Below are 27,958 nucleotides of genomic sequence, written 5' to 3' on the forward strand. Positions count from 1 at the left end.
AGTTTTTTGCCAAGTTAGAGCACTGCAGGCTCCGGGACTGGCCACAGGCTGGAGCATCCTGGCTTCTCCTGTCCTGCTCTGGTTTCTCGTTTTTTCCAAGCACTGACAGACGCTGCTGGGGTGAGTGGGGAGCAAGCATAGTGCTGCTGGTAGCAATTCCTGGGCTGCAGCCGCATTGGGGGCTGCAACTCCTGTGTTCCCTTACAGCCTCTTTGCCATTTTCCCCAGTGCAGCGGCTGCATCTGTATGAAGTAGGTCTGGCTGCTCCCTGGGGGGGCAAGGTCTCATTTGTCTCTTCTGCAGACATCCATGTTGTGCTGCTGCTCCCCAGCACAGGTTTGGCCCCTCAGCGCTGGAGGACACGACAGGCACTTGGCTCCTAAAACCAGCCTGTCCTAGAGGAGCTCAGCAGCTGCTTTATTATCCAGCTCCCAGGAACATGCGTGTACCATGTTCCAGTTGCTCTTCAGCTCCCCTCTGCTGTTGCGGGTGAGGCTGGCCCAGCACCGCTGTGCCTGTTCCCAGCAGCCCTGTGGGTCCTGCGCGGCTGAAGCTCCAGCAGCCAGGCGGGGGCTGCTCCTGCCCTGCCTGCTCCAACCACCCCTTGTTCGGCAGCCGCAGTGCTGGGAGATTCCTCCTTGGGTTACTGCAGGGAGCCAGCAGCTGGAGGAAGCTCCCAGCACAGAAATAACCCCTGGCCCCAGGTGATCCTGCCCCTCTTCCACCCCATGGATTATACAACACTGATGCTCTTCCAACTGCTTTTATTAGTGGCTTTGACCATACTGCATCCTCAAGGAAAAAAACTTACTTCACAGTGCCAGGCTGAGGTGGGTGTTCTCCAATAGCTGTGGTCAAAAAGGAAAAAAAACAAACAAACAAACAAACAAAAAACCACAAAAAAACCCCACCCCCCCAAAAAAAAAAATCCACCCGTGGCTCGTGCCAAGTGTCTGTGTGCCAGCCAGGCTGGCAGTGCTGTGCCCAGAAGGTTCCGTACCCAGGTCTGCAGCATGGGACATGCACCACAATTAACACTGCAAGCTCCAGAGCTGCTAAAAAATGAAAAACGGACCAGACAGCATTGTCAGCACCAGATCTGCTTCTCCTCAGCCACACAACGAGGGAAGGGAAACACCGCGGCAAGTACAAGTTTCTGTTGCAGGGGCTCACCTGCCGTGCCGCACCCCTCTCCAACAGCAGCGCAGGCCCGGTGGCCCCCCCCTCTGCAGGCTGGAAGGGACCAGCCTGATCTCTGCTCACAGCACAGACTCTCCCACCAACCTTCCGGGCACCTGCTGGTGCACGAGGACCAGCACCCCCCCCACCCCCCCCCCCCCCAAAGCAGCCCAGACTCAGCTCAGCCGGGGTGCCATCCCAGCACTACTTGGCCAGAGCCACCCAGCCCTGCTGCAGGCACTGGGTGTCCAACACCCCAAGCTCAAAGACATTCACATCAACTCAGACCAAGCTTGTCCCTGCCCACACAATTCACTTCATTCCCAACCACTAAGAGAGCAGAGATGATTCTTCCTCCCCCCTCCCCACCTCTGCGGGGCTGGGAGCCTCCCCCAGGCCAAGCTGCTCCAGGAGGGAGCAGGGCTGGGGCTTTGTCGGGCGGGTTTTTTTTTTTTTTCCTCTAAGGCAACAGGGTGAGGGAGACAACCCAGGGCTGGCACCGTCCCTCGGGCCGGGCTGGAAGGGGGCTTGCACAAGAGAAGGGTCCTGCCCCACTGCACCCCCAAGGAGAGCCGAGGGCCCCAGGCAGCGGCAGCAGGCAGGGTGCAGGCAGCTTCCAGCCCCGCTCTGCGAGGGGCAGCTCCAGGCCGACACAGACCCACTGACCCTCTGCCTGGGGAAGGAACGGCCAGGGCCTGCCTGCACTGCAGCCACACAGCCATGCCAGGAGGTATCCCAACCCCCCCCGGCCCTGCTGCAGGTGACCCCCAGCCACGCTGGCGCAGGCCCCCATCTCCCTGCTTCTGTGCAAACAGCAGAGCCTGTCCCTGTCCCCAACTGGTACGATAAGTTCCACATGGAGACTTCAAAGGGTGGCTCAAAAGTTGTCCCTGCACCTGTCCACAGGCAGGAAGAGTCCCTTGGCCAGTGCAGCACCCTTGGGTGCAGGAGGTTCAGCTTGGGTCAGGGCCCAACTCACCACCACCCACCCACCCACCACACCCCCCTGCAGAAGGACCTTGGGCACCAGCAACCCCCTGAGCGCCCTGGGCAGCAGCAGGGACACCCCAAAACACCCAGGCAGCAGTGGGTTAGGGCAGTGAGTGGGGGGACAGCCAGCGCCGGCACAGCTCCTCTCACTGATGGCAGCCCGGGCCCCGCCACAGTGGCTGTGCTGGAGCAGCGTGGGAGCTGGAAGGGGCCTAGACTATTACTGCAAGGTGGGGTCAGCAGCTGGCTCCTGTGACCAACAAAACATCTCCTGGGGCACCTTCGGACGCTGACACGGGTGCGGATAGCACAAGCAGAGAAGGCAGCAAAGCCTTGAGAGTCCAGCCTGGCAAACTGCCCGTCCAGAGCTATTCATGGGCACAACACAGCAGAGGGACCAGCCAGCCATGACACAGGGATGCCGCAGCAGTTTCTTCTCCACAAACACAGACCTTCTCTCAGGCACTGAACACTTGCTGCCTGGAAGGGAGCAGAGCCAGGAGCCCAGGGACAGCAAGGGGACAGCAAGGGGACAGCATAAGCTTCACTCAGGACTTCTCCAGCCACCCCAGGTCCTACCCAGGTGGCTGCAAGCTCAACGAGGGGCCAAGCAGAGCGAGCGCTCCAGTGTGCGATGACTGGGAACCGGCAGGCACAGTGCTCCCAGGGCCGAGGGAGGTGCAGGGGAAGGCTGCCGCAAGGCAGGCCCTGGGGGGGGGGGGCAGGGGCTGGCCAGCAGCCACCCCCCACGCAGGAGGACAAGAGACACATCGCGTCTGTCAGTGCGGCAGTGTGGGGGTGAGAGCGCCCGTGCACATGGACAGCAGTAGTGCAGGCGCAGACGTCAGCAGAGCTGCAGCCGTACATGCTCGGCAGCTGGAGAGCGCCTGAGGAAGGCTGGTGCGGTGCTGCTGCTGCTGCCCCGCAATGGGGCCGAACGCCAGGTCAGGAGTATCCGTGTGTGAGCAAAGAGAGATTTCAGCACTGCCACCATGCTGCCCACCACTGCAGGCAGGCAGAGAGTGGCCCACCCGGGCTCTCAGGGTTCAAGGGGCTGAAGTCCTGCGCTGAGCCGTCACACTCCTCCCTTGGGACAGGACGGGCAGTCTCCAGGGGAGATTCACTTCGCTCACTGCGGGCAGCCCCGGCGCTGCCCCTGCTCCCTCCCAGGCAGCAGGCACTGCCTGCCCCGTCCCGCATTCCCAGCACACTGCTGAGCACAAACCACCCATCGAACACACAGCAAGGGCCAGATGCAGGGCACCACTGCGCGGCTCAGCTCAGCATCCCTCTCTGTAGACACCGACGGCATCAGAACATCGGCAAAACAGTTCACACCTCTCTCGCCCGGCTTGCGCCGTCTGCCACACATCCTTCCCATTCGCTGAGGCACAGACCAGCCAGCAGCACAGAGCAACGGCACCCTGGCAGCCACAAAACTTCTAGGAACTCAGAGATCTCTGGAGAAAATCCTAAACGGCCAAGCCAAACATCCACGCAAGGTGGTGCTCGGGCGGGCCAAACCCTTGTTTTACTACAGAGCACTGATGTGCACTAAACTGGTAGAGCAAGAGCTGCGCTGGTTTCCAGTGGGACCCAGACAACGGCAGTTCAGACACCCAAGTCCCTGCAGATCTTCCTGTACCCCGCAGACTGTGAACGTCCACCCAAACCTCTTCTCAGGGAAGGTCTCTCTGACACCAGGGAAGAGGGTTCCCATCAGACACCTCGTTTCCGCTCAGAGCGAAGGTCTCTTTTTGGGAAGGGCTCCTCCCCTTCTGCTTTTCGCCCCCTCCTTACTCCGAGACCTGCCTGAGGTGCAGCACAAGAGGGGGATGCCCCGCTCGGGGCCGGCTCTGCGTTCACTGCTCCCGGAGGTGAGGAGGGTTAGAGGCCCGTGAGATCGACGATGGCTTTAATAAAGATGGCGTCATCACGCACGTAGGAGTTCTTGGCTTCCATCACGGAGACGGGGCAGAACAGTGGGCAGCCGCTGGCAATGTTCATCTCTGTGATGGGTCGCTGGAAGGAGGAGGATGTCACATCAGGTCGGAAGGCATCAATGATGTGCTCCCGGTTGTTCTGATCCAGGAGCATCAGGGTTACCTGTGGGGAAATGTGAAAATATACAAGAGCGGCTGAATAAAAAGCACACGGAAACCCAGCCTGGTGACCTGCTCACTCGAAGCCTGTGAAACGTGCAAGTATCATCGCAACCGTAGCTGCACCATGCGCCTACAAACCTGAGAAATGCCTGTAAGTAGGGTCAGCAGAGAGTGTCATCTCAGTGACATTCTGCAGAAACCTTCCCACATCCTGCCCTGTCACTGGAAACTTCTGTGGCAGCACAGGGCTGTCAGACCGACTGAAAACCTGCAACTGGCCAGCCTGGTGTTCATTCCCAACACCAATACCCCATGCAGGTCTTCCATTAAGTCGCAGAGTTGCTGTCCCCCTGCAAAGGCGGCGGCCCCTGTCTCTGCATCATTCCTTTGCCCGCTCAGCCTTGAAGTGTTCTGCAAACCTGCAACATCTAGGAACTGCAATCTGAGCTTCTGATGCCGCGTGAGCATCAGCTGCACCCCAAGCACCGAGACCACGACAACCTTCCCTCGCCCTGAATTCATGCAGAGCCTCTGCTCGCTCTCCAAACACGCTGCTGCTCTCCCGCTGCTGCTCTCCTGCCGCAGCCTCTGCCATGTCATGCCTCTGCCCTGTAGCACACTCGGTGCTTTCAGCATGAGTGGGGAATCCCCAGGGCGGCCGACATATCAAAGTTCTTCCTCCTTCTGCTTGCTAAGTAGGCCAGACAACGGTGTCTAGAAGCTCAAGTGGGTGCAAAACTAGAGAGGCACGTTGCTGGGTGTAGCGGCTTTGTCCCAAACCCACCTTCTGGTTGAAGGGCCACCGCAGAAGTGCGTCGTTGGGTCCTTTCATCACCACAAAGAACAGGGACAGGTGGGTCCCACGCCCGGTGCCATCCCCGTTCAGGTAGATGCGCAGACACATCTTGTAGCCATACTTGCTCGTGTAGAAAGCTATCGAAGAGTTGCAAAACAGACAGAGGGAGTGTCAAACCCAGCAAAGCCTGGCACCAGCAGGTTCCTATGAACTCTGAGGACTCTAAAATTTGGATCCTGGAAGAAGCCAGGTCTGGGTCTTAAAATACCCGGCACCACGGAGCTGGGTGCTTCCCACTGCACCCCCCCAGACCCACCACTTGTGTTGCACAATTGCTAAAGGAGCTGCGGTTCACAGCAGTAACGCTGATGAGCGGGAGCAAAACCACCCCAAAAACCCCTGGCTGGGGGCAGAGCACCCTCAGCACTCACTGCACCCTCTTTGGAAGCCAGCCGCCTCTGACGGGGCCGAGGCTCAAGCAAGCGAGCTCTGGCCTCCCATCAGGATCCTGGCCGCCCTGCACGGGCTGGGCACCGCTGGGGATGGGCTCTGGGGTCTCGGGCTCTCTCCTCCTCCAGCGCTTCTGGGAGTGCCCTCTCGGAAGATGACCTGTGGCAAAGCTCCCTCTCACAGCGGCACAGAGCTGCCTGCCTCAGGCCTGCCGAGGCTCAGCAGCTTCAGGGCACGGGCAGGGGGTCAGAGATGGTATTTTACTGCGGGACTCGGTGCATTTTTATGACGAGCACTAGGCAGAGATACTGTGCACTTCCATGGGGCAGGGAGCAAGAGATCAGAGCTCTAGTCACCCGCTCCCCTCCCAGCACTCCCCAACTCACCTCCCCTAGTCCTTCCTCTCCGCCTGCTGCACCCAAAGGCTTTCAGGGCAGGTGCCACCCTCTGCTAGTCCAAGCAGCACGTCCTCAACTGCCCACCCAGGGCGTCTCTGCACTCCCGTAACCCCGTGAATGTAAAACCAGGCAGGGAACCGGAGGAGGGATGGCCCCAGAGCAGTGGCAGTACCCAGGAAAAGGAACCGGGCAGCCAGAGTGCTCAGCACCTCGTGCACCATGCCGCCGGCCCAAAGCAGTGAACTGGGCATCCTGCATCCCACTGGCCCGAGCAAAGGCAAAGCGCATCAGAAGCGAAGCAAAAGCCCAGTGAGCCACTGGGCAGCAGCGGGTGGCCTTCCAGCGGGAGCTTCGCTTTGGACTGTCCCCATTCGCGCCTCCGACAAACCTTTCTTGTGCGGATTTGCCTTTTTGAACTCTTACGATTTTGCCCTTTGCAAATAATCCTGTGGCAATCGTGTCCTCACAATGTAAGCAAGCGGTAACTACTTCCTTCTCTTTAACACCGATTTCATTTGGTATTTCTTTAACTTTACGTTTAAATGCAAAACAATTATACTCATTTCCCTTTTTCATCCCATTCGCAACCCAGACCTCTCTCCCCCCAGCTGTCTCCTTCCCAGACTGAACAGCACTAACTTATTTGTTTCACTTTCTAAGATTAAAAAACCCATCTCCACAAGAAACATTTGTTTCTCACCCTAATTTTCTCAGCTAAAGCAGCACCAGGAATGAGGATCTCTCATCTAAATGACACAATCTACTACTGTAGGAAACAAGACTTTGTACTTTGCACTTACAAGGTAAAAACAAAACTCCTGCCTTCGCAGGAGCAGTCCCAGCATCAGGCAGAGGCAACCCTCACCTTCCAGTCCCTCCAGCCACACACAAGATTTTCATCAGCAGATTGCAGAGACCGGCCAGCAACACAGAACACAGTCTGGCGGCCCACAAAGGAGTTTGTCCTTTGATGAAAGCTTATAAAAGCCCTGAGCCCTGCCTTTGCTGCCCTGCCACCACGGCCAGGCATGGGATGGAGACCGGCCAGCACGCAGCATGGAGGAGGAGGAGGAGGAGGGGGGACGACACACGAGCAACCATGAGCTGCAGTTCTGGGAGGAACTGTGCATTGGGAGCACGGCCCAACAGATGCCTGGGCAGACAAAGCATCTTGCATTCAGAGAGGTTTCACCCCTTTCGCTCCCGGGGGCTGACTCTGACACTTATATCCCTCCCCCAGCTGACTTATTTCTCCAACCTAGAAAAACAAATCCCACCCCTGTGAGGACCCCCGGTGCCATCAGCTCCTGGATGGGCCAGAGGAGCCGCCAAGCCGGGGCACAGCGAGCCGGGGTGCCCATGGCCAGAGGACGAGAGTCAGCTCCGTCCAGCATCTCTCTCCAAACCACAGCCCCTGGGGACGTTCAGGTCAAGCAGCTCTTGAGCACTGTACAGGAGATGGACAGGGTGCAAGAATTAAGGTCCTCTAAGTCAGACAGAATAGATCTGAAGCAGATTTGTTCACCCTGGGAAAAGGAAGGAAGCGCTGCCCTTCCCGAAGGGTCGGAAAACAGGGGTTTTCCACGGCTGCTGCTGACTTTTAAAAGGAAATGCTAATTGCACACGCACACTTTCAGTGGCAGTTTAGTTCCCCTCAAGAAGGGGAATCCTTTTTGCTCTCAGTTTTTCAAGAGAAAAAGGACTCTGAACAGCCTTCATCCAGAAAACAGATTTTAAAATAGTTTCAAAAATTCAATTGCTTTTATCTTGTGGCCTGGCCACAGCCTGCTTTTTCGCAGCTCCAGGAAGCAGGCGTAAGGTACGTGCTCCAGGCTTGCATGCAGCTCTGGGCATTCTGAAAAAGCTGTCCAGCATGCTTAGATCTAAACGATTCCTGCTCGGGCAAACACAAACTCCTTTCCTCAACTGTTTTGTTGCAAGGTGAGCTCCCCACCGAGCAACGAAACTGTGAAGAGATGGTTTCATCTCACAGCTGTGAGCCTGGGAAGTGCTTTCATAAGTGAACAAGGCAGATCGTAACCTCCCGCTCACTGCCCAAGATTTTCTTTTTTAAGAACAGGAAGAACAGTGCTGGGCTGGGGCAGTTCTGTAAGGAGAGCCCCTTCCTCTAACAGATATTCGAGCACTTCCCTAGATATGGTTTGGGCTTTATTTAGACATCACCTCTTGCACCATCATGCTTTAGGCACCAAAATATATTTCTGGAGTTTTAATATATACTTCCTCCCTTCCTTAACCATTTTATTGCTGGTTTTATGGTATCTGAGTATTTTAATTCTAACTGAAGGGTTATGCAGCGCTATTCTGGAGCTAAGAGGGCTGCATTCTCCATTACGAGACATTAAAAAGGTGTCCTACAATCAAACAAGCATCTTAGCAGCAGTTTCATTTAGCCCGATGCTAAAAACAAGTGGTTCAGGCTCCCTGGGGAAGGGGGACAGAACAGAAGTACATCTGCATGGCCAGCACCTCCCCTGCTAAGGACACCGCTGCAAACCCCACACCCAGCTGAGACACAAAAGGCTTTTGCAATTTTGCGGGCAATAACCTGGAGAGAAGATCGCAGGAGAGCGGCCTGTTATCGCCTCCTGACGCTTCCTGGCAAATTCTGTTATCTTCCAGATGAAAACACCATCGTAGGTGGAAGCTTCCATGTTGCGGATCTTTTCCTCCATCTCGGCCATGGCCAGATCTTTGAGCCCAATGCTCCTTTCCAGCTGCCGGACCTGCTCAGTGGGACACACGGTGCAGCCTGGTTAGAAACACGTACTGCTGTGAGCCCCAAGAAAGCTGGCAGACACCAGCATCATCAGGACAACTCTTTAAGCGAGAGACGTTCTCCAGAATTGACAGGGGTCAAGGGAAGGAGAAATTTAGCATCGTAAGCCAGTTCACTGAAGCTTCCTTTCGAACCCTCTCATTCTGGAGAAGATACATCGATACGACTCAGTGCTCGAGCTGGAAACTTTCCCACAACGAATGGAAAAATCCTCCCAACGAGCAGTGTAAGAAGTGAGGATGGGGCAAAAAAACCTCCTCAAACAACTCAGCATTGTGACAAAACTAGATTCAGAAAGAGAAGAACCTACACCCAGCCAACAAGGTCTCCAGAGGGTTAATCACTGCTAGCTAACATCACGCCAATTTGGCAGCTCCCTCGCCGAGGTACGCTGCAAACCGCACAACTCCCAGCTGCCAAGACACACAGGCAGCGCCCAGCAGGGACTGTGCTGGAGCATACTGGTGCAGGCGGCTTCTTCACGCCTCCAGACCGTGCTTGGCACGACGCTGTGACGCAGCATCAAGGATTACGCTCCTTTTGAAAGGTCTGGAAGGTGGTCAGGGATTCACGGATTCAGAGAGATCCAGGGACACACTGGGCGCTCCGTGTCTCGTTAGAAAACTTCACCTAGCAACAACATCTTGGTGTCTGCATAACTTGATTACTAACAGAGATCTGAACGCTTTATGCATGTCAGTTTAATTCCCGTCTTTTCCAGTAAACTTTTGAAGGTTGGGCACAGGCACAAACGATAGTTTAGTTCTGCCTTCAGATTTGTGGAGTTTCAGGGCTAGGTGGTGAAGCTTTGGTAGCTAGTAACATTTGGAAAGGAAACTGAAAACAGTCTCTGCTCAGTGTTGGAAAGCCCAAGCCAGTGGTTACACACCTTGTTACTCAGCGTTTCGATTTTCTCCTGGTCTAGTTGATGTTGCCGACTGTAGGCTTCGGCCGTTAGAGACACTCTTTCCACCTCCCGATTGAGCACGCAGACAATGTTCTCAAAGGTCACCGTTTTCCTCTCAAGGGCCTCACATCTTCCCAGGAGCTCCAGGGACCTGGAGAGCTCTGACTCTGAGCACAGAGAGTTTGCAGCCAGTAGCGGGGAGTTGTTTTGTGACGAGGAAAGGGCAGGAAGGGGCTTGAGGTCCCCAGGCCCAGCCTTGAGGCTGAGCACAAAACTCAGCAGCATGTAGAGATGCTCCGCCAAACACTTGCTTTCGTGTTCTGGTAGCTTTTCGTTTTCCACCTACGTGAAGAGAAATACATCACCCATTCAGCAAGCTCAATCTACGCTGTCACCATCTACAGAACAAATTCCTCCTCTTGAGGCCACAATGTCAGCTTTAAATTATAAAGGGGAAAAAACAAAGATACTTAAAAAACCTGTTCTGGGGCAGGGGTGGGTGTTTTTGTTTTGTTTTAGAAATGCTGCAATCGCATACAGTGACAGATGCTTAACGTTTCCCCAGCTGTACACACTGTTCCGCTCCGTCTTCCTCCATTACTTCCCAAAAGGGCTCTGTCAGATGTACTTAACAGCACCGAAGGCCAAAGCCTCACGTAATGCCCCCAAGGAGGGATTTCTATGAACATCACCAGTAGGAGCTGGTAAAACTAAGTCACGTAGAGAAATACGGCCTGGCCCGAGCTCTAGCAGGAGAGCAAGACACTGTACAGCTGAAAGCAGCATAACCACTAGAGTCTCAAAGCACTTGGGGGGTTTCTCGAGGAGGAGGTTTTCTGCCACATTAAGTTCATTCTCTGGATACCCAAAACTCTGGGCAGCAGGTGATGTTAAGCTCCATTTGCAAAGGGTTTGAACCGCCACTTCGTTCAAATATCTGAACGCAAACATCTGTAACGGTTTGGGCAACAGCAGTTTGCAAGTTAACTCTAACACTGGGACTGAAAACAAGTCCCAAGATAAACATCAACAGACAAGCCCTTACCACCTCAGCACATCCGACAACCTCAAATCTGCAAGGCACTTTAGATCTGCCACAGGTCTTCACATGGTCCCGAAACTAGAAAGGAAGGGAGGCAATGTTAGATCTTACGTGTCCCCAGCAGCTCCCTTTCCATCCCGCTGACGTCTAGGAAACTGCAGACGATCTCAAGAATGCCCAAGCCATCACTAATCACTACCTGCCAAAGTGCGTGGTTAAACCTGGACGCTGCCTACCACTAGGCAGGACATTCACTGTAACATAAATGTAGTTCTGACATCTGGAAGGAAGTTTTATTTCTCTTTCGACAGCTAGGAGGTCTCACTTCTCACCTGCATATGCAAGAAAGAAAAGCCACCAGCACAGGTACACGTTATGGATGCTGAGCAACAAGCCTCACGGAGGGCAGAGGAAGGGGAGGCATAAGGAACAACCCTATGAAACAGCCATTTAATTCTGTGCACTTCATGTAACCCTGGTTAAGACGTGCCACAGCTTGGTATTTTTACTTCCAGCTAAGCATTATAAAAAAAAAAATAAAAATCTGAGAATAGAAAGCTTCCTGGTGGCCGCACCTGAGTATTTACAGTGATTCCTGCAGGTCCACCTGTGCAAGGGAAGATGCTCTGCTGGGTCCAGCATCTCCTCACTGGGGTGCCAAGGACACCGCACCTCCGCCACCACGAAGAACCGAGGCCAAAGCTGGATATTTCTACAGAGAAGTGCCACTAATGCCCCAGTCGCCAAGATGACTCGTTGGGTTCCCACACAGTGCGTGATTAATGCTAACAAGCCGTGGCACATTATCATCTTGGTTTTGACATCCGTCTCATCATCAGATATCAGTGGTCTGTCCTGAACAACCACCATATTCCACATTTAACACCTACATCTGCTACAACAGATGTCGATTAAAACTGTTTTTAAACCACTTTTTTTAAAAGCTTCTAGATCCATCTGGCTTGCTTCATGAGTCACATTACTCAGTTACAACGGCTGCAGCTAATCAACAAAAGTTTGGAGTGAGATAAAAGAGGGAGTTAATATTTAAACAAAGGAGAGACCACCTAGGGGAATCCTACAAGCCTAGTCTCTGCCAGGCTCCGGCTCCAGCCTGCAGACAAGCAGATCTGTATCCCAAGGCCCCAGCACAAAGTCCTTCCTTCTGCTGCCCACCAAGAAGAACTCTTTGCTCATCTTTTTGTTGCTTCTGCCCCCCCCCATCCTGCTACAAGGGCCTTTGGCAACAGCGCTACTATTTGCCCATAGCAGGCAGGACAGTTTCAGATGAACGTGCTTTTTTGAAGATGTTTCCCAAAATTTTGATTTTCAGACTTCTGAGTCTTGCTCCAGGAGCCAGCAGCATGCAGGCCCTATAGACATGGATTCCATTAGATGATTAATTAGAAATAAATTCATTTAACTGCAGATGGGCTCCCTTTCCATAATCGCAGCAGTGGTTGACAAAGCTGCTTTACATAGTACACACGGACCCTTCAAACCCACGAGCGTGCTTTTCCCGTGGAGGCTCTACACCCAAACACACTGCTCGCGGGGCGGTGGCGTCGGCAGCACTAACACAAAACTGCAAGTGTGGATGAGTCACGTTCACTCGCACCCCACCAGCGTTCTGAGCCTTACAGAAAGGTCACATCTGTCCTAATGGCTGCCACTGAATTGTTTTCCCTGCTCCACTTTCTAACAGCCTCAGTTTTCCTCCCCGCTCCAAGAGCACCGGTGCCAGCCCATCAGGACCCCAAACGCCATGGCAGCACACGGTTCACCTTCTCCCTCGGAATCTTCTTCCCGCAGCCCTCGCAAGTCAGTGGAAATTCAGGGCAGACTTCGTCATGAGCCTGTAAAAGAATCAACAGGAGAATATTTGGTCTTTTAAATAAAAGCTCCAGCGAGGTTATGTGATGACTACATATCAACAGGGGTAGTTTTATGCTTTATGACAGAAGAGCGCTGTATTCTACCAACCTGTACTCAAAACCTTGGTCATGCCGATAATTGTGTGTGCTGACTCATTTGTGCGATCTCCAGGCTACCAGAGTTTTGGGTGCCTATGTAGCCTCAGCCTCAATTTAAAAGCTGCTATAGAAATTTTTAAAAAATAATAATAATCAAATTATTGCTTTGATGGACAAGATAATTGACAGGAAGCTCCATTTATGGCTGTCAAGAAAATACACGTTCAGGCAGGTTGAGTGTTGTAAGTCACTATCTCAGCAAGATAATATGAATAATTTTTCTGCTGTAATGGTTATCAGTCAGCTGAAGTATGAACCCACAGCCTTCTCATCACACGCTGGGCTGAGCTGTCTGATTATATCTTCACTTTTGAATCAGAAAACCATTTTTCAACCAGAGAGAAAAATATTTTAAAACCATTTCATTTAATAGTCCCTGCACACAAGCACCCACCTCTGCAGCAAGAGCACACACAGTTTGCATGGCAGCCAGAGAAGCTGAGCAAACAATCAGGGCAACGTGATACTCTGTCCTGAGCGGATAGTTGGGCCAGTGATAGAGGCTAAATTGGGAATGCTGGAACGTGCCTCTGCTTTCTGGGTCATTTCCACACTGCTTAAACCTTCTCTTTACACACCAACCAGTTGAAAGAAGGCATTGTAAATGCCATGAGTATGCAGGTCAAAATTCAGATTAAAAGATAAGCACATTGTAATATCCTGACATGGTAGTAACAGGGGAAAAAAAACAACCAGAAGCATTTATAAAGTAGTCATCTGAAACCAAAAGCTTTGAAAACTCGGTCACATTTATTTTTTATTAACACAAGTTACTAACTGTGGCGGGGGGGAAACATGCGCGAACTTAAATACTGTCACCACATCAGAAACTGGAAAGTGAAACCCATTAGTGGCTCAGCTTTGGCTTCTTCGTTACTCTCTCCTTTTTATACTTTAAATGAGTAATCAGACTCAGAGCCTCACTGCACTGTCCCTGGAAAAGTGACCGGCCAGCCTCTGCAGTTCAGCTGGGCAGTGCTGCCTGCACGGATGCCACTGCCTGCATGGACGCCGCTGCGTGCGGAGGAGGTGGAGGAGGCAGAGTCCCTACCTTCATCCCACTCGCTCAGAGGGACTGAACCCTTTCTTCTACCCACCTACTGCTCTCATGTTCTAGAAACACCAGATAGCATCTTCTCCATGACCCACAAAACGCTGGCATAAGAACAGACGGTCTGGCTGAAAGAAGGAAACTTCACTGCAGAGACAACTATTTAAAAATGGAGTATTTAAAACTTATGTTCTCCTGTGCCAATGTGCTAGGCGTGAAAGCACCACCCCCTCTGCACTCCCCACCTCCCAGCATTTATCTTCCTTCCCAACTCCACGCTGCACCACGATATGACTCCTGACACGCAGGCAGCCCTGCGAAGCGTGCCCAGCTTGCAGCACAAGAAGGGAAACCAGCCCCGCACAGCTAAGCTGAAAGCGCAACTGGTCCATATGTAAATTGTTTAAGACACCCAGAAGCATTAGCTCCAACCAGCACAGATCCAAACCTCTAGACAAACATTTTTGTATAAACAGTTTCAGGCTCTTCTGGAATCCCCTGTTCCTTCCCCCTCTACGCAGGTGGGTGTCTAAACAGAGACAGATGGTATCACTGACAGAAGAAATCCACCCCACCCAGGAGCCAAAGAGCAGGGGTTGGCATTTGAGCCTGATCTGCTGCACTCCACTCCCCCAGGAACGGGGCCAACCCTCCTGTTTACACCTTTCCCAACCCCAGATCTGTGAGCTCCTGCAGCAGGGACCAGCATCCCCGACGTTCGGGCACTAGCCGTGAACATTTTGGGCAGCTTCGGAAAGCCATGACGGGGCTAGGTGAAAGCAGAATCACCCTCCCAAAGTGAACCTGCTGTGGAAATCGAGTCAGGTGGGGGGCAGAGAGAAGAATTAAAGCAGAGCTGGAAGACAACAGTCTGGCTCAGACCTTCAGGGCTGCTCTCTGGTTACCTCAGCCTTGAGTTCTCACCCACCAGCTGTAAACTGGCCTGCAGCATCCAACAGCAGCAGGGGTAGGAAAACCAGACTGGGCAGCGTTAACAGCCTGCACAGCATCACCTCCCTCTTCCCACTCAATCAAAACCAAAGCCACCGATTGATCCGCACATCGATTTTGCTCCCTAAACACAAACAGCGAGACAACCCAGCGGCAGCCTGTACATCGCACACCGCGAGCAGACCTGGCCATTCTCTGGGAGCTCACCAGACACCACTGCCGCCTTCGGCAGGACCAGGCAGCCTACAAGCACTCGCTCAGGACGCAGGCACTTGTGGGTTACCACTGCGGCCACTCCATCCTCCAGCCCGTGCCCGTGCTACCAGTGCCAGCTGCAGTGGAGGGGTTGAACCCTCCTCCCCTTGCTCGTACGCCTGCCCGCGAACGGAGCTGCCTGTGCCATGCTGTAACGCTCTATGTAAAACCTCTTCGATATCAGGAAAGTAGAAAAGCAATTTGCAGCATTTGCAGTCGTGGTTTCTCTCGGGACACTCCTGGGGTCACCCCTAGCACAAGCCAGCCGAACGGGCAGCTGCCTTCACGGCAGCTCTGCGGCAGCGAGGGCAGCGCATTTCAATGCAGCTGTGTAGAAAAGCACAGGCACATGCAGGGAAAAAGTGGGGTTTAGTAACAGCAGCTGATCCCTTGAGGACACAGTGATGGTTTCCTAAGGAATGCCAGGATGAGCTGCTCTGCTGTACCTGCACAAGTAAGACAAAAGGGAAAACTGCAGTTTAATCCGATTGCTGTTTCACCTCTCGAGGCTTCGCTAAACTCAACTTGAACTATGGAAGAGACTACTGCTGCAAATTGTTATCCCTGTATGATGGCGGCAGAGCAGGAGGTACGCCTGCTCCCCACCTGCCCCACTCATAACCCGCCGTATCACTGCAAGTCCGTTTTTATAGAGGTCTTGCAACCACGTTGGGAAATCCACCAACATGACACAACGCTCCCCCTCCAGCTAAGAGGCAAGGCAGGTGGCTGAGAAGAGCAACCTCTGAATCAGCTGCTGCGAGACGCCTCTGCCTGGGCCCGGCAGGGAGGGAGGTCATCGCAAAGGGCAGGGCTGGCAGAGGGACGGGGCACAGAACAGCCTTGGTGCGAGCTGCACGCCGCAGCTCTTCTGCAAACTGTCTCCTGCAGGTCGATCTTTGAAAGCCATCGGTCCCCTCGAGCGCAGCAACTATAAGCACAAAGTGAACAGCTTGGCAGCAGGGACAAGGAAGGAAAATTAACAGAACAGCAGAGGAAAGCCAGCAAAGTGGTGCAGGGCACACCAGGGTGCTGTCGGGGCTTTGGCAGTCTCCAGCCCCAGCATTGCTGTGTCCAGCACACGGCGACTTTGGCATCTTAGCCTGGCTACAACAAAAAGGGTAGGCCCACAGAATTGCAGAGAAAACACTGAAAGTGGGTCTCCAGTGTAAAAGAGATGCCTGTCTAGGTTTCGAGGGAACCTGAATCCCTTGCGCCAAGAAGCACGAGTTGCTTCACGCACCTCTGCCAGCTCCGCGGGGGCTCCGGAGCCTCCAAGAGGGGAATGTGCCACAAAACACAGGGACTTTGAGGTGTCCCACTCCTCTGAAGTCAACATGCCCTTCCATGCTGTGTCTCCTCCTTGTCGGGGGAGCCCTAACGCTGGTTTTAAGCCAGGCCTGCTCAGAGCTTTCTCCACCCAGGTGGGCTAGGCGACCCCACACATGGTCTTTGTGCTATTGCACCGAGTCCAGTAACACAGGGCTGGAAAACAAGAACCCAGGCTGTAATTCACAGTGCCAACTGGGAACAGGAGCCTTCTGAGACTGTCACATCAGCTGGTGCCAGACACAAACTGCTCCCTTTGCTGGGACACGCTGGTGACAGAGATCCAAGCAAGTCCACTTGGCATCACAAATAATTAAACCTCAAAGAAAATGTCAAAAACAAAGATTAAGTTCCCATCAGTAACTGCTTGTGGCTTTAGTGGGCACGCGTACGGCAGCGATGGCATGGGAAGCCTGCACCGCCTTTACCCTGGCTGTCCAATGCCATGGCGTCCAGCTGAGCTGAGGACAAAAGCTGGCAGAAGAGACGTCCGGGTTCCCAGGGGCCTCGCTCACGTCTCCTTTCAGAGCCAGCAGAACAACTTTTGCTTTCAGGTTTCTATGGTTTTGTTCATTGGCTTTTAGGGCCGATTAGACAGACATTTGATTTGGAGTTTATTGGTAGAGGGACATCGAGGCAGCATTAAGAACGTGGAAGCAGGAGCAGGTTTTGAAGAAGGCTGAAGGTACAAGAAAACATTTGAAAGCAGCAGCAGCTTTTCTAACATTTCTTAAAACACTCTGCCTTTCCCTGTTTGCTTTGAACTACATGACCTGTGGGATACTCCAGGATGCTGTTTCCAAATCTCTCCATCACCCCAGAGGAACAACTTTCCTAGGCAGAGTCTAGTCTGAAACGGAGCAGGGCTGGACCTGCAGAGCATTTTAGATAAGCCCGAGCCTGAACCTGACCTGGCCAGGCAGTCAGCTGAAGCCCGTACACTACTGGCCTTCGCCTCAATGCTAGCTGCGCTGCAGAACGAAAGGACTAAATCTGCTTGCCAAGCAAATTAAAAATTACAGCGTTGGACTACACCGAGTCTCCGTAAACAGCTGGCTGACATGTAAGGGAGGGTTCAAAGCAATTGGGAATGTCTGATCAGAGATAACTCCACAAGTCTTCTAGGCTACAATTAACAGTTACAGTCACAGTCGTGTGAAAAATGCCCAAGATGAGCTGTTCACATCTAATGAGGTCACTGCTTGAGAACAACCTGTCACCGGGGAGCGAACACCAATCATACCATCACACTAATGGTGCCAGGCGCCGGCGTGTTGGTACCATTGATCTGAATTCACCTCCAGTAGTTATTTCTGACAGCCGGCCGCTGTCGTTAGCTGCAGGAGATGCTGCGGTGCTGGCGGCTGTGCTCCAAGCACACTGAACGCACTGCCCTTGCCCACCGTGTCTCAGGACAGCACCCCTGGAGACATCCCCTTCTCTTCCAGCAGCACTTCCACCAGCACACAGAGCTTCACCTTACTCAGATCAAAAGGGACGGCCTCAGGCTGAAGCCTTGTGGCGGGCTGCCTGACCTTCACATGAGAAAGGGCAGCGTGGATACCAGCCAGGCTCTGCAGGCGTGGGCAGGGGCAAGGTCAACTCCTTTGCCTCACAGGCAGCATGGAGGTGCAGGTTGTGAACAGAAGGGCTGTTAACAGCACGAGGCTGAACACCACTGGCACCCAGAAAAGGGGAGATGAGGAAAAAACCACAACGGGGACAGGTATCCTTCGCACACTGGAGAAGTCAAGCCTGTGGTGAGTGGCTTGCTTTCAAACCCCATCTCTCTAGGTTGTCAGAGAGTTGGAAGTGCCTCTTTACCTGTTACCTGAGGGTGTGTGATCATGGCTTTGGCTCCTGCTGGATACCTGGAGCCCAAGGAACATCTCCCCGGGTGCGAAGCGCTGCCCCACCACCCCCAAAGCTGCATTCATGCTGAGGTTCCATCACGGCTCACAAGGGACACACGGCACTGACCTCAGCTTCAAAGCTCGTGACTTACAGCTTTTCACTTTCCAAGGGACAGATGCCAAGACTGTTAATTAGGTGGGCCATCACAGGAAGGCTGAGCTGTTTTGAGAAGCTAAGAGCAGACCCTCTACAGCCGGGGCTTTCCAACCCCCTCCCACACACACTCCCCAGGGCTTACCTCCCACCACGGGCTTGGACGGGAAACTGCCTCGTGTCTGGGCAGCAGCTACATAAACCCGACTTCAGGGACTGTAAGGGAGGCCGGGTTTTGTTTGGGGACCTCTCTTCACTCTGGAAAGTAAAGATGTGTCCAATCCCTTTTTCCAAAGCAGGAGGTCCTTTTGGTCACCTGCAAAGTCGGGGATCGTCCCACAAGAAAGTGCTCTGGTCCTGGGGCAAACTGCTGATCAGGCAGGAGCTGGCTGCAAACTGCTCTTCAACACCATACCATAACCTGGAGCCAAATCCTTCAGAAAGAGACAATAAATGCTGTACCTGATTTTAAGGCTGGTCACCCTGCTACACCATCATCAAGTGTGCTTGCCAGAGCACTCAAAATGCTGTATCTCACGCAGACGACACCGCTATGAAACACTCCGAAGTACACTTTGGAGGCAACAGGAGCCAGGTGAAGTACCTTCAAAGACCAGCAGCTCTGTTCTAAGCAACGTGCAAAAAGCTGAAGCTGAAGTTTTCAGCCTAAGCCGAAAATCGCCACCAAAAACTATCGGGGCATTCCTGGGACGCAGACAGAAAGGGGGATAATGAAATGGTGAAGCATCATGAAGCAAGAGGACCCCCCAGCTCAGAGCCCAGCAGCACTTTTGAAGAAGGACAGTTTTCTCTGCGCGAGGTATAGTGGGGCTTCTCCAGCATCTCCAAACAGGAACATTGGGCAAGAAGGGACTGCCCAGTCACCTTGTCCTCCTGGTCCCAGGCAGCCACGTAGCCCAGAAGGGGATGCTGACCTACTCTGCGACACCACAGCCTTTGGAGTAGCATCACCTCAAGTCCTGAGTTTTGCACCTTCCAGGCTTCAACTAAAGTGAGTTCTTCAAAACCAAAGTGTAAACGAACTACAAGGAAAACACATCCCCCGCGGTCTGGATTAGGCTAGGTTATCGCTACAGAGGACAGTCACCCGTCCTCATCAGCTGAGCTCATCTGTTTCCTTAGCTCCCCCCCCGACCAAAGCTTAGTTTAAATATTGCTGTCAGGATTAAGCTTAAAACTTAGTTCTCCTTTCAAAACTTAGACAATTCCATTTCCTTACATCTCAAATAATTCTGTATCTCCTGAGATGAACAGGGAAATAGTTAAAACCTCTGTTTGGGGTAACAAATGGAAATGCCAGGGCTGACCCGTGAACACCCCTCTGCAGCCCCCTCCTCCCATCCCAGTCCTGGGGGGGGGCAAAGAAAGGGAGCTGGCGGTATGAGAAGCATAAATCGAAGGTATAGGAGAACCGAAGATATGTTGATAAAACAGAAGAGAGACATAGGCAGTTGGAGGTACTGCCAGGCAAGAAAAGAAACACTCCAGTGCTGAGAAACCCCAAACTCCCTCTACCTGGATAGCACAGGACGTGTTTTCTTGGTCTTTCCTTTTACTCTAATGGGCTACTTTTCGTTTCTGCAACCCTCCTCAGACTTTCCACCTGAATCTAAACGCTCCTGCCCACAGCCTGCTTTTCTGTATGTACATTCAGGCAGACTCATCAGGAAACACATACATGAAAACAGGTTACTGATTAAAAGGAAAAACCCTCCAGCCTCACCACAAACTGCTTTATCCAAATGCCACTAAATATTGTAAATATTTACAAAGTCTAAAAAAATGCGTTTATAAACCCAGACATGTGCTAAGCACTTAAGATATTTTATAAGCTCCACACAGCTTTAAGCAGAAGCACAAGTCACGTCCAAGCAGACTGCACTCTCAGTTTTGTATGTCCCTTTGAGACCTGAACTTTAGCCTGCCTGAACAGAAAGCAAAACTGAAATCAGTTTTATTAATTTTTTTGAAGCTGAAGAGCTAGAAGCTTTTCAGCTGCAGAACATTTTTTTCCTTGTTCATGCCCTGATTAGAGTAGCAAACCAGAAGCGACAGTATCTCTTGATTTGTAAGTGGATAGCAGCCGAGTAAATCTCCCTCAGTACAAACAAGCGATTTTTAAATTAGCAAACAATGAATTCGCTCTTAGGGACTTTCCATGTCCTGTCGGAAATAGCGCAGCGAGGGACTTTCCATAGTGGGAGCGCTGAGCTGCCGCAGGACGTTACACACATTGCTGGCTACAGATGCAACTGTACTACACAAGGTAAACTCTGCTTTGCGGCACTGAACGAAGGCAGCAGGGATTAATGTTTGTCAGGCAGGGTTTAACATTAGTCCATGGTACCAGGAGAGACTCTGAGCTAACGCGGTCGTTTGACGCCTCCTTTCATCAGCCCTCCTCAGCCACACATACCTTCTCCTAAGCTCCGACCCTATAGGGACAGCCAGGCCTGATTAAATGCCACCGCTCTTTGGCAGGCAGCTGGGAGCAGAGATAACACAAGCCAGACCTTGCTTCCTCCCAGCAGTTCCCAGGAAAGGATCAGCTTTTCCTGAGAGGGCACAGAATAACCTTCCCCCCATTAGACTGACTGCACCCGAGGTGGGCAGGAGAGACCTCAGTCCTGAGACGAACCACCCAGCACTGCTCTTAATCCTCGCTCCCCTTTCATTGCACCAGCCTGCCCCAAGACTAACTAAACCCGGGACAGTCAAGACCAGCGCTGCAGACCTGCAGCCCGAGCACTCCGGAGCTGCACCTCTACAAAACACACTCTGTTTTAGCAAAGCACCTCACAGGACCTTTTGAAGATTAGGTGGAGAGTAAAAGAGAGGCATGGCCTTATCAGTTCAGACACTCTTACGCAGTTGTGCATAAGATCCTGGAGCATCACGTGCACACACAGCCCTGCAAGTCGACGACTTATCCCAGGACAGCTCGTTGCCCTTTTGAACTGCTAGTGCAAGTTCTGGCTGGACTTAAGCGTTCAAACACTTGTAAGACCACACAGGGAGGCCCTTTGGCAGCTGACGATTTTTGCTCAGCCCTGCAGGAACTCTTTAAGATTTATTTTCAAACCAGGAGAAAAAGTTCAGAAGAGCTCATCAGTCACAGCACAATCAATAGCATTGCAAGCTGCAGACAAATAGAAATTGGTTTAGTCCAATGGAGATGAGCTCGCTTACTACAATCACCATTTTGAGCACTGCAGTGGGCATCGGACTTCCAGTCACTGGTCACCAGCAGAAATTACAGCGTGGTTCGAACAATCTGCAGGCACCAACAGCACAGCTTGAGCCTGGAACCACACTGTACCCCGAAATGCAACTCCCAAACTCGCGGTGCTGCATCAGTGTTAAGCTCTTAACTTGACGTGTTCAGTCATATGTCCATACCACGAGCCACTTACAGACCTACAAGTGAGGGTTTCACAGCAGGAAAACTGTTTAGCACCCCCACATCCCCTCATCTTTTGGGCTGAACTTTTAGCTAAACGAAGCAGAAGGTTTGAGACAGCAGGAGAAGGACGCAGAGGCACAGAAGCATCTCTCTGTTAACAGGCTCAGCAAGCTGGGCAGAAAACTCGGGCACGATCCACAACTGTTGTTTCTTCCTGCCATCTTGCAGTGGCATTGCAAAGAGAATCCGAGTATTAGCCTAGACAGATCCAGGTTAAACCTTTTCCTGACACACATCTCAGTCACAACCAAAGCGCCATAAACCATGGGCTACAATCTTTACCTAGGGCAAGTGTTAGAGGGAAATACAATTTATTCCTCCTATCACAGGCCCCCCCACGTGGTGGTTCTTCCATTCCAAGAGGGATGACAAAACCGTCCTTCAGGAGCACCAAAGCTTCACAGGTGAACATACATTCACTACCAACTGCCAACGCATTTTAACGACGCAAACTGCCACAGCAGAGTTGACTTGTTGGAAAGCACAAGGATGCACGTGGCCCACCGCCATCCTCAGCAAGAACACCCTTCTCCTGAGGCATGTTAGCTAAAGACCAAATGCCCAGGGCCACAAAAGAAGGCCTGGATTAAAGAGCTCCTCACGAAGAGCAGGGCTGGAAAAACCATCCTGTCCAGCAGGCTGGTGGCCCAGAACAGCTCAGAGCGACGGGTGGCCAGCCAGTGACCCGGTCCCACTGCCCTGGTAGCCATGGGGGCAAATGGCTGGAAACAGGACGGTGGCCAGGCCGCTTTCCCCAAGCTGATGGGTCTGAAGTAGGTTTTAGGATCACATAACGCAGAGAACTTCACAACAATTTCCTGGCACAGCACAGTTTCTTGACAGTTCGCTTGTCTTTTATAGTAGAAAGGAGCTGGAGACAGAGCGGGTGGTTCCCACCACGGAAGGGATGGGCTTGGTGCCTGCGATCACAGCAAATCTGAAATTGTTTCAGTCCAGCCTGCGCCCTCAGCCCGGCACACGAACCTAGCTCAGCCAAGATATCTCCCCAGCTTACAGCAAAGTCCAGGGAGGTGGAAGCTCCCACCAACACTGCCAGTGTCAGCAGACAAGCAAAACCACCTGAGCCTTCCCCAAACACAGGAAAGAAAAAGGACGCGGACGTCGAAAGCCTTGCTCTGATCTTTACCTCGTACTCTTTAATAGTCCCCTTCCAAGTGCAGCCAGCGTTAATACAGACAGCAGGCAGACTTTCCACCTCCCGACGAGCTGCGTTGTCTGGGAAAGCCTAAAATGGAAAAAACGAGCAAACCACAAAAATTACTGAGGGGCTGTGGTTTTAGTCCAGTCTCTTAATTCTTCATTAAGACTTTATTAAGGCTCCTCCCAGGCCAGTTGCCACATCACATCCTAAAGGTGTGCTAATGGCAAACAGATCGTTATTACAGCGTTTAAGTAGGCCACCGCTATATTATTGTCACCTGGATTTTAGAAGCTGGGAAGTCCACCACATTAATCATAACTCTCACTACTGAAGAAAATGTTTCCTAGGAATAAGGGATTCTCAGAACTTGTGTTTTAAACAAAAACTGCAAGTGGTGTTAATGACATCAGTGAGCTGCTTTATTTTTTAAAATGCATTTTTACTTACTGAGCTTGTTTCCAAAATAGAAATTCCTTCTTCATATATTCCTTCCTGAATACAGCTGGCACACTTCTGAGGTCCAGCACTAGCAGACAGAAAAATAATCATCAAACACAACCAAAAACAGACCGATTTATGATTTAATGATAAAGTGATTTCTGGTAACTTTATAAAATGAAAGCATTTTCTTATTTTTAATACAGCACATTGAGCCTTTGCTCATGTGTATTTTTGAGGTCCATTTCTAATTGTTTTTTTCTTCTCCTGATTAATCGCTCCATTCAACTTCCCTCACTTAAAGGCAAGAGTGAGACAGAACATGAGGAAACTTTTCCGGAAGCCAGCACGTGCTTAAATTTCTTACATTTTGGCACAACAATTGTATGATGACTTTTTGGAGCAAGTTCCTTCAGTAGCTGTGATGAAGACTGAAGGAGATGGGCGAGCCACCTGAATTGCCACCTGAAGGGCAAAAAAATCCGGGAGATCTTGGAAAAGGGAACTTTGAAGCAACCCCCGGAACAATAAAAGCAAGTCAGAGATTATACGTTCCCTTAAGGAAGGCTTGATGCTGAACCTCAACGATTAAACCCAGCTGCCTTGCTGAGGTCCTGAAAATGAGACTTTTCTCTCCTTTTTTGCTTCAAAATGCCTTTTCAAGCATTTTGTCTTCAGACAAAGAAAGTTACCTTATAATTTTCTTCAGACAATAGGAACAGTAGCGATGTCCGCACTGGGCTTGAAATGGCCTCCTCAATATATTCTTGCAATCGGAGCAGAGGTATTTGACCTCCAGTTTAGTTCCTAGGATCTCCTTTGCAAATCCAGGCTGGTTTAGATCCAAAGAGCCAGGCGGAGTGGAGTTTGCTGCTGCCATGTGAACGAAAAATTCTGGCTGTATCTCCAGAGCCTGAAAAATAAAAATATTTTCCCTGTTTGATTATAACTGGATGGTGGTGATTTTTCACATAAACTGCATTACTCACAGCAGTTTACACCGGCACCCAAAACCCAACAACGCAGGTCAACGCACTGATGTAAACCACAAGTCTGCCTCCACCTAGTTAAAAATGTGGAAAGAAACTTCACAGTTAATTTTAGAATAAATCCGGAATAAAGAGACAGGGTGGACAGACCCCGCTAAAATCCCCATCCAAGTTTATCGAAACGCAGCCTATTCAGAGAAATCAAGGCTTCTGGCCCAAAACAAGGTAAACAAACCATTCTAAAGCTGATCAGGGATATAAACACGTCACCTCAGCCCACCAGAAACCTGCAGGCACCGAGTGGGTAGCCACGGCCTGCCACAGCCCGCATTCACGTCTCTGCCGTGTCCCCAAGGGCCGAAGCTCGGCTGGGACCGGGGGTCCCCCCGCAGACACACACCCCAATTTACCGGCCGGGGTTCCCCAGGGGGCTGGGAAACGATCGTGAGCGGCACAAGCAAATCGGAAGGGAGGAAGAGAACGAAATGCGTTTGTTCTGAGCGCTTCGGACGATGTAACACGCGTGTCCCAGCTTCGCGCCCCGCGACTGTGCCCCACGGGGTGTCGGTACCCCAGGTACTCCCCTCAGAGCGGCGCGGCCGAGGGGCTTCTACACCGCGTGCGTTTAACCGGGTCTTTAACGCCAAGTCTGTGTCTCAGTCGCATCGAGACGGTCTGTTCCTCCCGGTTGTTACACGCCGGTCCGCGCACCGCCCGGGATGCCCGGGCAGCCCCCGCCGCCCCCTCGGGACAGGCCGCGGAGCTGGGCCGGCTGCCCCAGGGCTCTGGAAGCCCCCCCGCCTCCCCCGAGCGGAGAGCCCGCCCCACCGGCCGGCCACCGCCCCCACCGGGAGGAACGACCCCCGGGCTGCGTGACCCGGGGCTGCCCGCGCTCCGTGGGGAGCCGAGCCCGCTGCCCCGCTCGCCCGCACCCCCCGCCGGCGGGAGGCTGCTGCCCCCCGGTGCGCCCGCCGCAAGGAGGGGCCGGGCCAGGCCGGGCTCAAGGCGGAGCGAGGCCCGGGGGGGCTCCGCCGCACGGGGCAGGGCCCGCCCGCCTCCTCCGCGGCCCGGCCCGGCCCCGCCGCCCCTCGTCGCCCGCCGCCGTCCGGGTACCGCGGGGGGGGGTGGGGGGGGGAGCAGCGCCGCACTCACCGGCCGCCGCCGTCCGCGCCCCGCACCGGAAGCGCCCCAGGCCCCGCCCACCGGACACGTGTAGCACGCCCCGCCCCGCCGGGCCCGCTCGCACCAGGCCACGCCTAGCAAGGGGGCTGCCGCGCGACGGGCGGGGCCGGGGGCGGGGGCTTCCGGCGTCACGGCCACACTCCGCCCCCCCCGTCACCCCCATCCCGTCACACCCCCAGCTGTGCCCCCAGTCACCCCCACCGTCCCCTCTCCCTCGGCCCGCCCGTGCCACCTCCCCTCGGCACCCCCGCACCCCCCCGCGCCACCCGGGTCACCCCGCCCTCTGTCCCTTCTCCCCCAGCAGCACCCCCCGCTGCCCCCCGTCCCTGCCTCAGGCCACCCCGCTGGGAACGGGCCCAGCCCCCCCCGACCCCTCATCCCCGGCCTGGGGCACCCTGACCCCCGCCCCGCGGTCCCACGCTGCGGGACAGCCACCCTCCCACTGCAACCCCCCTCACCCGCCAGAGTTGGGCCGGGCCGGGCCGTGTGAGGAGCCCCCGGTCCCCAGAGGATTTATTTAAGACGCCTTTGGCCATTTCGGGCCCCTTACCTGCGCGCAGAGCGCCATGGCCATCCCGCGTTGCCCGCTCAGAGAGAAAGCGGACACCGGGAAGGACGGGCAGCAGCAGGCGGGTGTCTGTTTAATCAAAAGAAAAACCCAAAATGACTTGGGGGGGAAACGCAGTCACTCGCCACGCAGTGGTGAGGTCAGCACGAGGTGCTTTTTGCAGGGGAACTTGCTTGACAAAAGGTCACAGCAGCAGGCTTTCTTACCCGGGGTCCCCAACCTGCGGCTGGAGCCCTCCCTGTGCTGGTGACGAGGCAGTGCGGGGGCTTGGGGGGTTTACTGCCAGGGCAGGGCTGGTCTCGTTCTCACCGTGCGGGGAATCACCGGGTGCCGGGGAAATCCTCCCCGGTCAGAACCAGGCACGACTGGTTTGGTGCTACCCCTGATGGAGCGGCTGAGGCGTCTCTCCCTGGTAAGCCTGGCTGCGCAGACAGCGCTGGCGCAGGACGGCAAGGGCGGCTCACCACAACCCCACGCTGCACCACGGGCCCGGCCCGGGAGGCCCCGAACCCTGCGTGCAGGGCCACGTGCTGCTCAGGCACCCGCCGAGGCGAGGTGCTCCTGGTAGGGCCGTGCCAGCAATTGCAGGGGCTCCCGTGGGGGTTGGGGTGCTGGACAAGGTGCATCCCTGCGCTTGGGGCCGCACGGCGCGACTCATCTGCCCTAGGATGGGCGTCACTGCACGTCCGCGCTGGCACCGCTCCACTCACTCCACCGCAACGTCCCTGTTCCCCACAGCGCCGTCTGGGAAGCGACTATGAAACCCTCTGTGTTGCTCAAGTTGTTGGCTGGCTGATGAAATCCAGGGAAGAAAACCCCCTTCTCCGTTTCCTGAACTAACGCTGACCCTGGCAGCAGTGCCGGGGCAGGACGCGCTGTTCCCAAAGAGGCTGCAAACCCTCAGCAGCGCCTTACCTGAAGCGCCAGCCGGGGGACGGGAACCACCTGGGGCCGCTCCGAACAAACCTGCTGTCGCAACACCGGGCTTGAGGAGCAAATTTTGCAACGGAGAGTAACCCACCTCATTAACGTTCCACTTCCATGGCCCAGAACCGCTCTCCCCAAGTTCCCTGGGGCAGCCAGCGCCCAGCACGTCACGCTGACGGAAGCCAGGGACGGGCGCTGGAGGGGAACCCCCCACGCTCTCGGGGCGCCCCATTTCTGAGCAACACGCAGAGCCCAGCCGCTCCCCCCGCGGCTTGCGATGAGCGGGACCTGCCAAACCCCGCCGAGGATCTGTAACCCCCGGCCCCCTCCCGCGCCCCTCGCTTCAGAAATGACGAGCGCGAGCGGTTCGGGTTTTCCTGCCGTCGCTGCTGAACTTTTGGGTGATTCAGACGCAGAGTTGAGGGATTTTATTGAGTTGAGCCAAAAGAGCGGGGACGCTGCTGCCTTTCCGAGGCCGAGCTTTCCTCTCACCACGGCCCTACGCTGGTTTCCTGCCAAACGGACACAAACCGGTGAATTCCCCGCCCAGCGGCCGAAGCTCCCTGTGCCCGCTGCGACCGGCACCGGGGCGGCTGCCCGGAGATCGGGACTCCTGCTCCGCCTCGCGAGAGGCCCGAAGGGAACCACGGTCCCCGGGCCCAGGCTCCCCCCGGCGGGACCCTCCAGAAAACACCCGCGGTAGCCGCGCGCGGGGAGTGGAAATGCCCCCAGGCCCGCCCTGTGCTGAGGCGCGGAGCGGGCGGGAAGGCCCCGCGCCGCCCGCCCTCCCTCCCCCGCCCCGGGCGGGTCCTCAGCGCCCGGCCAGCGGCCTCCCGGGGCTCCGGGCACCGATGCGGACGGGGCCACGGGAAGCAAACGACGAAAGCAGCCACCACGACCCTGCCTGCCACCACA

General features: G+C 54.1%; 1 protein-coding gene across 8 annotated transcripts; it reads right to left on the reverse strand.

Annotated features, from left to right (window-relative positions):
• Positions 1-747: 747 nt before the first annotated feature.
• TRAF2 (TNF receptor associated factor 2) lies at positions 748-27,957 on the reverse strand. Of its 8 annotated transcripts, none has more exons than XM_054848177.1 (11): positions 27,138-27,957; positions 26,099-26,185; positions 24,070-24,290; positions 23,387-23,465; positions 22,925-23,023; positions 12,452-12,523; positions 10,671-10,745; positions 9,608-9,967; positions 8,488-8,665; positions 5,059-5,207; positions 748-4,275 (listed from the first exon to the last, which is right to left on the reverse strand). In XM_054848177.1, the coding sequence occupies exons 1-11, from the start codon at positions 27,273-27,275 to the stop codon at positions 4,057-4,059; spliced, it is 1,677 nt and encodes a 558-aa protein (XP_054704152.1). In that variant the 5' UTR covers positions 27,276-27,957; the 3' UTR covers positions 748-4,056. The 8 variants fall into 8 exon arrangements, with proteins under 8 accessions (XP_054704152.1, XP_054704156.1, XP_054704154.1 ...); XM_054848181.1 differs by lacking the exon at positions 27,138-27,957 and adding an exon at positions 27,032-27,125; XM_054848179.1 differs by lacking the exon at positions 27,138-27,957 and adding an exon at positions 26,426-27,119.
• Between the last annotated feature and the right edge of the window lies 1 nt (position 27,958).

This window comes from Grus americana, chromosome 20 (assembly GCF_028858705.1).
Source record: "Grus americana isolate bGruAme1 chromosome 20, bGruAme1.mat, whole genome shotgun sequence".
NCBI lineage: Eukaryota > Metazoa > Chordata > Aves > Gruiformes > Gruidae > Grus > Grus americana.